Here is a 13,337-nt window from a genome sequence, read left to right on the forward strand (position 1 = left end):
GATAGGAGGTAGTGAGGTTGGGTATCACTGGTATGTACAGCACATGATTTTACTGAGACAATTCTTTGACAGAGAAAATTAAAATGCTGTTCTTTAAATAAAATGGGAGTCCCCAAAATAATGAGCTCATTTTCCCCAAGACATTATTGATTGTTGACATTGACAGGCACAACACAGTTGCTTGCATATTTGTTGGGTAAGTCAGGGGATGAGTGGTATGTTCTTGCCAATTACTGGCCGTATATAAAGGCCCAAGGGAAGTGGAAGACCACACTTCACCTCACATCCGCTTGCAACCCACCTGAATTCTCTTCTCCTGACATGTGTTGCAACTACAGGAACTCCTGTGGCTATGGCTACGGATGCGGCTATGGCTGTGGATGTGGCCCCTATTCTGGCTGCGGTTATGGCTCAATCTCTGGCTGTGGCTATGGCTCAGGATGGGGCTGTGGAAGAGGCTCCTGCTGTGGGTGTGGATATGGCTCTGGCTCTGGCTACTGTGGCTACCAGCCATTTTGCTACGGAAGATGTTACTCTTCTTGCTGCTAGACCATCAGTCTCCAAGCCCCATTTGCTTCTGAAATGACACATCTAAAGAGATGATTGATTCAAGGATCCATACCTCAAGTATTCTACATCCAGGAAATTGCATGCTTGACAGAGGCTTTGACCCCCAGGGAACATTTACTAGGATGGCATCTTGCGGCTCCAGGCTTTGTGGTATCATCTGACTATTTCCCAAATGCTGGTCTTTGTTCCCTTAATCTGGATTCTGTGTTAGGACTATGCCAGCAATCCTAACATCCCACAGTTGGACAAAAAACCTATTTTCAATAAAAATGGTTCTTTGCTTCTAACAAATCTCTGTGTTCTTGCTTGTGAATTACTCCTTTTCAGGTATTATGGCCACTCTTGAAAATCGGGCTGACAATACATTGCATGAACCTGGGGGCTCTTCCTTGATATAACACAAGCATTACTTCTCATCATGCATCACAGATAATGTCTTCTCCACCTATTTCTTGTATCCCTCATGTTCAGGCACTCCCAACACAACAGAAATCACACAGTATTTCAGAACTGTGCCCTGGAAATCACACCGTGTTCAGAATGAAGCTGGGGATGGGGGAAAGAGGAGAAGGAGTGACACCTATTCAGGTGGTTGTGACAGAACCCCAAGGGAGAGGAGGTGTGGTCTGAGTGCTGAATGGATGGATGAATGGCATGGAAGAGAGAGTTTCCAGGATTAATGAGAGGTTAGAAGCAGACTCAGGTGACTAATGAAGAACTAAGGGAAAGATAAATTAGAAGCCAAATGTGGTATTGTATCTTGTGCATTTTGATGGAAGTGCTAATATATTTGTTGGGACTTTTTGAGTTTAAGAAATTGATATAAGTCACTTAATTTACAAATAGTTTTGAATTTTTTTTAAGGTTTATTTATTTTATTTGAGAGAATTGAGAGCAAGAGAAAACGAGAGCATGCACACGCACAAGCAGAGGAAGGGGCAGAGAGAGAGAAGGAGATAAGCAGACTCCCATGGAGTGCATACTGAAATTAAGAGTCAGATGCTTAACTGACTGAGCCACCAGGGGCCAAGTTTTGATTGTTTCTGAGAGGGAACAGTCCTACACACTTTACGCTAGAAGCGCAATTGTAGATGGGTTTCCTGTTCTCAGAGTGTTTATATTCTAATAGGTGATAATAAGAAAAAATAAGGATTAATTAAGATATATTTAGAGAGATAATTGCTATGGAAGGAATAGAGCAGCTTCCTGGGGAACAGAGTGAAGGTTGAAACATTGAAGAGTTAGTTCAGGGAGGTATTTTTGACATTTCATGTCAAATGAACTGATGATGCCAGTCACAAGAAATACTGGGAAGTATGGTAGTAAGTGTTAAGGAAGAAGAGAAATGCATTATATTTTGGGTATGATCAGTGGTGCCACAATTTTTAGTGGAAAAGAACAAGAACTAGTGCTTAAAAGTGCTCTCTAGTGCCTCAATTGATGCAGATATAAGAATGGGATGAAAAGCCCAGTCTACTGTCTGAGTTTGAAAGCCTACCACTTTGTGGTTTCTGAGTTCAGTGTCCTTTCCTCATGTGACTTTCCAGATCTCTATCACTGTATTATATAACACAGAATGTCTTTTCAGGCTCGATTTCAATGAGAAGTGAAAAATGACTCACTGTCTCATCTCCATGACAAGGGTCACTGCACAAATCTGAGTCTGCAGTCCCTGGAGGTAGGAGCCTCCACCCAATGGCCAATTGCAAGGAAGATGACTCTGCCATCAAAGTCAGCCCTGGAGTGAAGCTATGCCCAGGATATAATTTGTCCTACTGATGAAGAAACAGGGGTTCTTCAATAGCTGGATAGTTTTCATAGATGGAATATTTGTACATCTGATGTGAGGACTGACTGTACTCTGGGTAAATCTGAGGTGGGGAAATTCTACAAAGAGGGGAATGGAATTCTAGTAATTACAGTTTGTTGAAAATCCACTCATTGTTTTATTATGATCCTTGTCATAAGTCTTTCTGAAAGAGGAGAGAATATCATCCATTAAGCATCAATATTGTAATTTACATATCCAGTAAAGGGCCAATCCTTTATTAGGCTTATAAGATAATTTAAGCATCTGGAAAAATATCTTCATAAACTAACACATATCTTCAAAATGGGAAATTTGTGACTCTCTTAGTCAAAAAACATTTCAGACTTTCAATTCGGATGAAATGAGAACATTGTGATAATGCATCCAAATATCTTATAGTTTCTAACTGGCATAACAAAGTTAGAACATGTTTTTGTTTTAATGCATCTGATTTTATTGAGGAAATATTGATTGAGTTCAAATTATGGACTGGGTACTCTACTTGGGACTAAGTGGTGATTCAGGGATGCACAGAATAAGAGATTTTTTTTTTTTCCTGCCATCATGGGTCAGTATCCAGAGATCTAAATGGAAAGGTGCTAGAAATTATGCAATAAAGACAGAAAAATTTTCCAATAGTTAGAAGTATTGTGACCAGAAAGTGGGTGCTTGAAAAGTAATGTGTCTATTCTAGAGAATTTGTGTATTAGAATTTAGAGTTTTGATTTTCAAGAATGACAGAAAAGTAGAGAAAATAATGTTGAACAACAAGTGTAGTGGGATATATTTTTCTTTAAGCTTCTTGGAAGGGGGAAACACAGCAGAGATATCAGATAGACCAGGGTCCAACTATAGAAAAAGTAGTCAGAATACTCTCAACTAACGGAAAAATTTTAAAAATGAAAGTTCTCAGAAAAGGAATTCAGTAGACTTAGGAATATCCCTGTTGAAGGCTTACAATAAAGAACTGGATGGCACTCATATCACTGTTGTTGAAATTTGAAATGTGGAGTAGAAGGAATGATCTTCCTGAGTTTGTACTCCCTTCCAACTTGGAGGTCATAGTTGTCACAGTAAAAAATAATTTAAATTTTGGATTTTGCCTGTTTCAGAGAATGGTGACTTAGGTAAAATCTAGACAACCAAGATAATCAAAAACATCACACAGACAAAAAAACATACAGTACCTTCCTTTTTCTCCTTCTCCTTCTTCTTTTTTGTGTGCGTGTCTGGTGATGGAACGTTTGGATGCTTGGTTTCATTGGGAAGAAAGGAAATATTTGGAATTAGACACCAGTAAAGAGAGAAGCTAATTATCAATATGAAGCTACAAACCAAGGTTTCTAATCTCAGCACTACTGACATTTTTTTAAGTCAGATGTTTCAGTGTTGTTGGGGGCTGTTCTACATCCTGAGACTAGCGTCATCCCTGGTTTGTACCACAAGGAGCCAGTGGGTATCTGCAGTAGGTATCTGGGTACGAGAAGCCTGACAAAAAGTTTCAATGATTCCAGAAAGCAGATGGGAGTTATTTTCTTCTGTTTGGGCAGAAGTAGATATTGTAGGTAAAAAGAGAGACCAAGGGGGAAAAATTATCCTAAATTCCCCCAACCTTGTTATATTGTGTATAGTAAATGATAGGAGCTTGTGAAGTTGGGTATCAGTTGTATGTAGAACACATGATTCTACTGAGACATTCTTTGGCAGAGTGAATTAAATGCTGTTCTTTAAATAAAATGGGAGTCCCCAAAATAATGAGCTCATTTTTTCCAAGACATTATTGATTGTTGACATTGACAGGCACAACACAGTTGCTTGCATATTTGTTGGGTAAGTCAGGGGATGAGTGGTATGTTCTTGCCAATTACTGGCCGTATATAAAGGCCCAAGGGAAGTAGAAGACCACACTTCACCTCACATTCACTTGCAACCCACTTGAATTCTCTTCTGACAACATGTGTTGCAACTACGGGAACTCCTGTGGCTATGGCTACGGATGCGGCTATGGCTGTGGATGTAGCCCCTATTCTGGCTGTGGTTATGGCTCAATCTCTGGCTGTGGCTATGGCTCAGGATGGGGCTGTGGAAGAGGCTCCTGCTGTGGGTTTGGATATGGCTCTGGCTCTGGCTACTGTGGCTACCGGCCATTTTGCTACGGAAGATGTTACTCTTCTTGCTGCTAGACCATCAGTCTCCAAGCCCCATTTGCTTCTGAAATGACACATCTAAAGAGATGATTGATTCAAGAGTTGACAGAAAAGTAGAGAAAATAAAGGTAAAGAACAACTGAAATGGGATGTATTTTATTTAAACTTTTTGTTAGGGATGAAACATAGTAGAGAGAGGAGATAGACTAGACTAATGGTAGAAAAAGTAGTTGAAAATACTCCCAACTGAAGGAAAAATGTGTGATAATGAAAGTTCTCAGAAAAGGAATTCAGTAGCTTTATGAAAATCCCTTTTGAAGTCCTTTTATAAAGGAGTAGGTGGATCTCATTCCTTTGTTGTTGAAATTTGAGTGTGGAATAGAAGGTACGATCTTCCTGAGTTTGTACTCCCTTCCAACTTGGATCTCATAGTTGTTACAGTAAAAGGTAATTTAAATTTTGGTTTCTTCCTGCTTTGGAAATTGATGATTTAGGTAAAACCTAGACAACCAAGATAAGCAAAAACATCAAAAACAAACAAACAAACATATAGCACTTTTTTTTTTTTGTCTGCATGTTAAGTGATAGAAAGGTTGGATGTTTGGTTTAGTTGAGAAGAAAGGAAATATTTGGAATTAGATACCAGTAAAGAGAGAAGGTAATTTATCAATGTGACAATATACACCAAGGTTTCTAATCTCAGCACTACTGACATTTTATATCAGATGTTACAATGTTATTGGGGGCTGTTCTTTGCCCTGAGATTAGCATCACCCTGGTTTCTCACAAAAGAAGTCAGCAGGTATCTGCAGTAGGTATCTGGATGTGAGAAGCCTGACAAAAAGTTTCAATGATTCCAGAAAAGAGATGGCAATTATTTCTTCCCTTACTGGCAGAGGTAGCTATTTTAGGAAATAGGAGAAATCAAGAAGGACATAATTTTCCTAAGTTCTCCCAAATCTTGTTATATAAGGTATATTAAATGATAGGAGCTTGTGAAGTTGGTTATCAGTTGTATGTAGAGCACATGATTCTATTGAGACAATTCTTTGGCAGAGCAAATTAAAGTTCTACTCTTTAAATAAAAAGGCAGACTCCAAAAAATGAGCTTACTTTTCCTAAGACATTAATGATTGTTGATATTAACAGACACATGAAAATTGCTTACATATTTGTTGGGTAAGTCAGGGGATGAGTGGTATGTTCTTGCCAATTACTGGCCGTATATAAAGGCCCAAGGGAAGTAGAAGACCACACTTCACCTCACATCCGCTTGCAACCCACCTGAATTCTCTTCTCCTGACATGTGTTGCAACTACGGGAACTCCTGTGGCTATGGCTACGGATGCGGCTATGGCTGTGGATGTGGCCCCTATTCTGGCTGTGGTTATGGCTCAATCTCTGGCTGTGGCTATGGCTCAGGATGGGGCTGTGGAAGAGGCTCCTGCTGTGGGTTTGGATATGGCTCTGGCTCTGGCTACTGTGGCTACCAGCCATTTTGCTACGGAAGATGTTACTCTTCTTGCTGCTAGACCATCAGTCTCCAAGCCCCATTTGCTTCTGAAATGACACATCTAAAGAGATGATTGATTCAAGGATCCATACCTCAAGATTTCTACATCCAGGAAATTGCATGCTTGACAGAGGCTTTGACCCCCAGGGAACATTTACTAGGATGGCATCTTGCGGCTCCAGGCTTTGTGGTATCATCTGACTATTTCCCAAATGCTGGTCTTTGTTCCCTTAATCTGGATTCTGTGTTAGGACTATGCCAGCAATCCTAACATCCCACAGTTGGACAAAAAACCTATTTTCAATAAAAATGGTTCTTTGCTTCTAACAAATCTCTGTGTTCTTGCTTGTGAATTACTCCTTTTCAGGTATTATGGCCACTCTTGAAAATCGGGCTGGCAATACATTGCATGAACCTGGGGGCTCTTCCTTGATATAACACAAGCATTACTTCTCATCATGCATCACAGATAATGTCTTCTCCACCTATTTCTTGTATCCCTCATGCTCAGGCATTCATAACTCAACAGAAATCACACAGCATTTCAGAATTGTGCACTGGAAATAACCCTGAGTCTAGAATGGAGTTGGAGGGGAAAGAGAAGAAGGAATGACACTTATTCAGGAGGTTGTGACAGAAGCCCAAGAGAGTGGAAATGTGGTCTGAGTGCTGAATGGATGGATGAATGGCATGGAAGAGAGAATTTCTGGGATTAATGAGAAATTAGAAGCAGACTCAGGTGACACACGAAGAACTAAGGGAAGGATAAGTTAGAGGAAAAATGTCATATCATATCATGTGCATTTGGATGGAAGTATATATATATTTGTTTGCATATATTGGTTTGAAGAAATTGATTTAAGCCACTTTTTTGACAAATAGATTTGAATGTTTTTGTAAGGGAACTCTCCTACACACTGAAGATACCGTAGCAAAATTGTAGACCACTGTCTTGCTCTCAGAGTGTTTAGACTCTAAAAGGTAATAATAAATAAGAAGAATTAATTAAGATACATTTAGATAGATAATTGCTATGGAAGGGATAAAGCAGCTTCCTGGGGAAGAAAGCAAAGGTTATAGTATTGGAGAAATAGTCTGGAGAGGTATTTTGGCATTTTGATTCTAATGAACTGATGCCTGTTGCAAGAAACACTGGAAAGTATGGTAGTATGTGTAAAGGCAGAAGGGAAATTCATTATGTTTTGGGTATGATCAGTAGTGTCGCAATTTTTAGTGGAAAAGAGCAAGGACTAGTGGTTAATGGCATGCTCTGGTGCCTTAATTGATGCAGATATAAGAATGGGGTGAAAAGCCCAGTCTACTATCTGAGTTTGAGAGCCTACCACTTTGTGGGTTCTGAGTTCAGTGTCCTTTCCTCATGTGACTTTCCAGATCTCTAACATTGTATCCTATAACATAGAATATCTTTTCAGGCTCAGTTTCCACGGACAGTGAAAAATGACTCACTGTCTCATCTCCATGACAATGGTCACTGCACAAAATCTGAGTCTGAGGTGCCTGGAGCTGGGAGACTCCACAGAATGGCTGTTTCCAAGGAAGATGGCTCTGCCATCAACGTATGCCCTGCAGCAAGCCTATACTCAGGATATAATGTGTTTTACTGATGAGGAAACAGAAGTTCTTGCAAGAGTTGGACACTTTCCACAGATGGAACATTTGTTAGTCAGAGCTGAGGAATGACTGCTTTGGGTAAAACTCAGTTATTCTTACAAAGAGATGAAGGCAATTCTAATAATTACCATTGGTTGAAAATATACTTATTTTTTCATTATGGCCTTTGTTTTCAAAGGCATTTTTAACAATCCAAGAATACCACTTATTAAGCATGTAAAGGGTAATTTATATTCTAGAAAAGAGTCTTCACAAACTAAAATTAACATACGTTCAAATCCGAAATATGGTGACTGAGAAAACAGTTGTGACTTTCAGCTGAGTGAAATGAGGAAATGATGATCACGTTAAAAGGGAGTTCGTTATGATAAAATTAGAGAAAGCGTGTGTGTGGGTGTGTGTGATTGATGAATGTTGGGAAAAATGAAAATATGGCTTCACATATTGTGTCACAATAAAAGTCAATACTTTCTATAGGAAATGATTTCAGCTTTAAAGCTTCTTCATGAAGTAACAATTTGTTGACCTGTTGCATGTTATAGTTGTAGTAAATTGTAAAATCATTTATTTGTTCTTTCAGTCATTTAACAAACCTTAAAATCCATATTCCAGCTTCTTGTTAAGATTGGTGCCGCAGATAGAGGTACAAGAACACATAGTTGTTTCTTCCAATAATTAAAAATGTTCATTTGGATACAAAGTAATAAATCACACATTCCCATCCTAGCATGTGTGTTTATGGGTGTTATAGTGCTACTGAGGAAGAATTCAAGAGGGAAACCAAAATAAGTCATGACAAGAAGACTAGAAAAGGGTTAGAAATAGCTTCTAAAGGAGAATTACAAATGAGAAGAGCCATAAAGGATGAGTTGAAATTGGTCTGTTACAGGAGAGGGAAAATAAAATTCAAGGAAGAGGTATTTTAAAAAAGAAGTGAGTAAGTTGGCAGCTACTACTTAAGTAGCAACCTCTATTGGAAAATTTATATTCAGCATCACCCCCATATGGGAATTCTGAGATTCTCTTTAGCTGCATTGTCCAATATGGTAGCCACTAGAGAGATATTGTTATTGAGCACTTGAAATGTGGCTAGTCCATAATGAAATGCATTTTAAGTGTAAAATACACACTAGATTTCAAAGACTTCGTATAAAAAAAGAATGAAAACTATATCAAACAATTAAAGAACTGTTGATTATATATTGTGGTAATATTTTGGGTATATTAAATAAAATATGTTATAAAAGCAGTTCATCTGTTTCTTTTTAGGTTTTTTAAAATGTGGCTACTGGAAAGTTCTAAATTCTATGTGTTTCATGATATATTTCTATTGTATAGTTGGTTTTATAAGGTCACAACGATCTGGCCAGGGAGGACTGTAGCCAGGAAGAGAAGTCATGTTAGGCCACCAACAACCATCAAGCAATACCTCCATGTTATCCAGGTATAAGGAGTAGATCATTCTGAGATAGTAAGAACACAATAGCCAGTGCTAAAGACTTCAGAAGGTGCCTAGGAACAAAGTTTTCATCTGAGATAGTTTATTCAGTAAATGGGATTAATCAATTTGTCATCTGTTTAGGATAAAGAAAAGATAGATACCTGCCTTACATCATGCACAAAAGAAATGCCATATTGATTAAAGTTGTAAACAATGAAAGTTAATTTATTAAAGTATTAAAAGATGTTACAAACTTTCAGGAATTTTGTAAGCCAGCTAATTTGAAACTAGTCATGCTAAGAATATTTACAGCATGGAAATTGGCAAATGAGACTCCCTGTCATCAGCCGAGGTCATTAAAGAATTAACAGACCATTGCCCACATCCATCTTGTTATTGAGAATAAACTTATTTTTTTGAAAGTTTTACAATATGGATGTATTATTTATGAGCCTAAAAAAGAAAACAAATCCGTAGAAATCAATAAAAGAGGTTACAATATTGCTTTATGTCTAGAAATCTTTGGAACCTATATTAAGTTGATATCTATGTTCCCCGGTGCATGAACCATTGTATATAACTACACTCACTTTCTGCAAGATATCATTTCCTCAAGGTCATTCCAATGACTACACTTCCAGGAAGAAAATTGTGAAGATAGTGATTAAGAGTCTAGGTTCCATAGAGGGTATTATGCTAAGAGAAATAAGTCAATCATGGATGTGAGGGTGATCTGGCTGCGACATCTGTCACCCCATTGATTGCCGGGGTTGATTTGGCTGATCTGGCTGGCTAGGCAGGTGTCCCCTTCTTCCCTCACCGCTCCATGTGCGTCCCTCCTGAAGCTGCGGTCGAAGAGGACGACCTTCCCTGATAGAGGAGGACCGTTCTTTGGTCAAGGGTATAGGAGTAGTTGCGCTCCCCTGCTAGAACCTCCAAACAAGCTCTCAGGAGAAATAAGTCAATCAGAGAAAGACAATTATCATATGATCTCACTCATATATGGAATTTAAGAAACAAAACAGAGGATCATTGGGGAGGGGAGGAAAAAATAAAACAAGACAAAATCAGAGAGGGAGACAAACTGTAAGAGACTCTTAATCATAGGAAACAAACTGAGGGCTGCTGGAGCGGAGGGGAGTGGGGGGATAGGGTAACTGGGTGATGGGCATTAAGGAGGACACACAATGAAATGAGCACTGGGTGTTATATAAGACTCTACCTCTGAAACTAATAATACATTATATGTTAATTAATTGAATTTAAATAAAAAAACCCTATTTTCTAAAAAAAAAAAAAGAGTCTAGGTTCCAGAGTCACATTACTTGTGCTTTGATATAGTCTCCATCAGTTATTAGTGGTGTGATCATGGTACATTATTTAACTCTTCTGAGCCTCAGTATATTCAGAGGTAAAATGATAAAATAGTGCTAGATCAGGATTGTTGAGAGTACAAAACAAATAAAATATGCAAAACTCTACTACTATGAGAACTCAGTAGATTTTTGTTATATTTATTATGTTGCTCAATATGAAATTGCTGACACAACCATTTTAACAAAAAATTTTATGGCTCACACTTATATATTTTATTAATATTAGCAATATTTGATAATCCCAGAATTTTGTAGTCCATTATCTCAATTTTCTCATGTCAAATGCATGGGTACAGTCCCAAGTTAGATGTTTTGTACATCTATCATACATCTATTTCATAGTTAAAAACTCTAACATATGCTCTGATACCAAGTAAATTGACACAGTGTCAATGCACTTTTCATAACAAATTAATGGGTTTTAGTGAAGTAGTTTGTTTTCTGATGATTGGGTCCTGCTTTTAATTTTATCATCAAATTCTATTAATTACTAGAGAAGTTTCCGTTAGGTTTGGCAGATGGTATGGGATCTATCATGAAAAAATTTTTTTTTTTTTTTTTTTTTTAGGGAGGAAGTGATAACAGTAGGTTTTTGTTAGAGTATATTGAAAAGTGAGTGGGCAAGGAAGAGTGAAGATTGAAAATAATCTAATCCTTCATGTTGCATGAGGTGGAAGGATAGAGAGTGGTCCAATGGAAATGATGATCCACTCTCCCTAGGGTTTTTAAAGCATGGAGCTCATCGTTAAGCTTTAGATACAGACTTTTTATTCAATATTCTATGTCCCAGAATGTGCATGAAGTAGGTCTTCAAAAATTCTTGTAAAATTAATTGCACTGTTCAGTCACTGTCTGGAAAAAGACTCAATGGAATGATGAGGGTAAAAATAGTCACGCCAACACGTTTTAGAAAGAAAGCAGGTGACATGGAATGTGGAGGGGTCATGGAGTATGTAGGAATGGAGCCAATGTTGAATATAGTTTAGTGGAAAGAAGTGTGAAATTGGGACAGTCATTGGGCGCCTGGGTGGCTCAGTTGGTTAAGCGACTACCTTCGGCTCAGGTCATGATCCCGGAGTCCTGGGATCGAGTCCCACATCAGGCTCCCAGCTCAGCGGGGAGCCTGCTTCTCCCTCTGACCCTCTCACCTCTCATGCTGTTTCTCTCTCTCTCTCTCATAAATAAATAAATAAAATCTTAAAAAAAAAAAAAAAGAAATTGGGACAGTCATAGTTAGAAGGCAGCCTAGAATCTGAGGTTTTCATTCTGACACAAGAGTTGTGGGTCCAGGTGCTTTTACCCTATATTGACCATCATTTCTACTTAAATGCTGACTTAAAGAAGGTTATGAAGATTGTACTCTCAGTAGGCAGATTCCAAGTGCTGAGGGGCAGCTCTAGTACCACAGTGTGATGCTTAAGAGGGTCATGGAGCAGGTTTGAGAGGGGGCTGAGTTGTCTGCGTGGCAGCAAGGTGAGATCACAAAGAAAGAGAATCCAGGTGACAGAAGTGTAAAATATTGGTAATTTTAGTCAGGGTGAATATTTTGCATTTGAGAAATTGAAGGAAAAAATAGTTCATGAAAAAAATTCACGGGTCTTGCCCTAACTTTTATGTTATAGGGGGGATTGAAAAATTCAACTTTACCCCTAAATAACTCATAGTCCTTGGGCAAGACTTAACTATCCTCAGCCTCCCTTTTCTCATCTGGAATGTGTATAAAAATACACACCACAATTTCCTACTTTATGTTGTTTTTGTCAGCATCAGATGAACTGATAAATATATCTCAAAAGCTATGGAAGGAAATATAAATGTTAATAATAATTATTGTTATTATTTTTTCTTATATGACATCCTATATATTAAAATAACAATTTTTACAGGTGGACAAAATCTCATAGACTGTCATTCAACAGTTAGTGAGTTGCCTGATTCTTTAGATTCCCATAAAATAAAGACAAAGTTATTGGCCTTAAATAACTCATAACTGACTGAGGGAATCAGATAATTAAGACAGAGTGTGCTAATATAACATTCAGTACCACAATAGAGGTAGGCTATGGAAGAACAGAGGAATTACGCCTAATACTTGTTATCAATGTCCAGGAATGCTTCCTATACAAAGTATAGTCTAAGCTGTGCTTTGAAGAATCAGTAGGTTATGGAGCAGATAAAACTTGGTGATGTAAGTGGCAGGTGTTTCAAAGAAGTATCACACTGAAAAATGTCTTAAATAGAATGGATTATGTTGCATTGGATAAAATCATGGTTGCTTTTATTTTAATATATTGCATCAGACCTCTGATTTGCACCCATTTAGATCTTCTCACCACCACAGTGGCCATTCTACCTGGGCTCCATCCACTTTCTTGTAGATATAACCTGAGAAAGCCTCACCTCATACACCTGCTGTTTGCCTCTTACCTCCAGCCAGGGTGCTTTCCTGTTGAACCTGAGGAGATACTGGAGCATCTCTCATGCCCATGTATGTTTACCTGGAATTGCAGGAGTGTTAGTGCCCCCTGGAGTGAAAAATCTCAATTAAGTTTGATTATATTGCACAGACATACTTATTCAATGTGTAGGTTACCTTTGTTTTCTTATGTTCCCATGACTAGTTAGGGCCAAATCCTGGACATAACTACCTGAATAGAAATTGTTGTCCTTAGAATGATGAGCTTTCTAAAAATTAAAATTGCTGTGGTAATAGGCTATGGAGTTTGTGTTGTATGCTCCACCCATTTCTGGTAGTATATAAAGGTCTCAGGGCAAGAGAGGACATTCAGACTTCAGAAACCTCCATCTGCTCTTCTAAAGAACTATTGAGCCTTCATTTCTTGCCACC

The 13,337-nt window shown here is 38.2% G+C and overlaps 2 protein-coding genes across 2 annotated transcripts; both read left to right on the forward strand.

Moving 5' to 3' along the window:
* The first annotated feature begins 321 nt into the window (after nucleotides 1-321).
* Nucleotides 322-549, forward strand: LOC135362424 (keratin-associated protein 21-1-like). Its single transcript, XM_064577365.1, has one exon. The coding sequence runs from the start codon at nucleotides 322-324 to the stop codon at nucleotides 547-549; it is 228 nt and encodes a 75-aa protein (XP_064433435.1).
* A 3,786-nt stretch (nucleotides 550-4,335) lies between these two features.
* On the forward strand, nucleotides 4,336-4,563 carry LOC123842132 (keratin-associated protein 21-1-like). The gene has a single exon (XM_045871543.1). It carries the CDS (start codon nucleotides 4,336-4,338, stop codon nucleotides 4,561-4,563), a length of 228 nt encoding a protein of 75 aa, XP_045727499.1.
* Nucleotides 4,564-13,337: the final 8,774 nt, after the last annotated feature.

The sequence above is a fragment of the Mirounga angustirostris genome, unplaced genomic scaffold (genome assembly GCF_029215605.1).
Source record: "Mirounga angustirostris isolate CCGP_5_RB_7025 unplaced genomic scaffold, mMirAng1.0.hap1 SCAF_1, whole genome shotgun sequence".
NCBI classification, from domain to species: domain Eukaryota; kingdom Metazoa; phylum Chordata; class Mammalia; order Carnivora; family Phocidae; genus Mirounga; species Mirounga angustirostris.

Bases quoted from the DNA above. Each gene is read 5' to 3' on its own strand.
- LOC135362424 (XM_064577365.1), top strand. From the start codon at position 322: ATGTGTTGCAACTACAGGAACTCCTGTGGCTATGGCTACGGATGCGGC.
- LOC123842132 (XM_045871543.1), top strand. From the start codon at position 4,336: ATGTGTTGCAACTACGGGAACTCCTGTGGCTATGGCTACGGATGCGGC.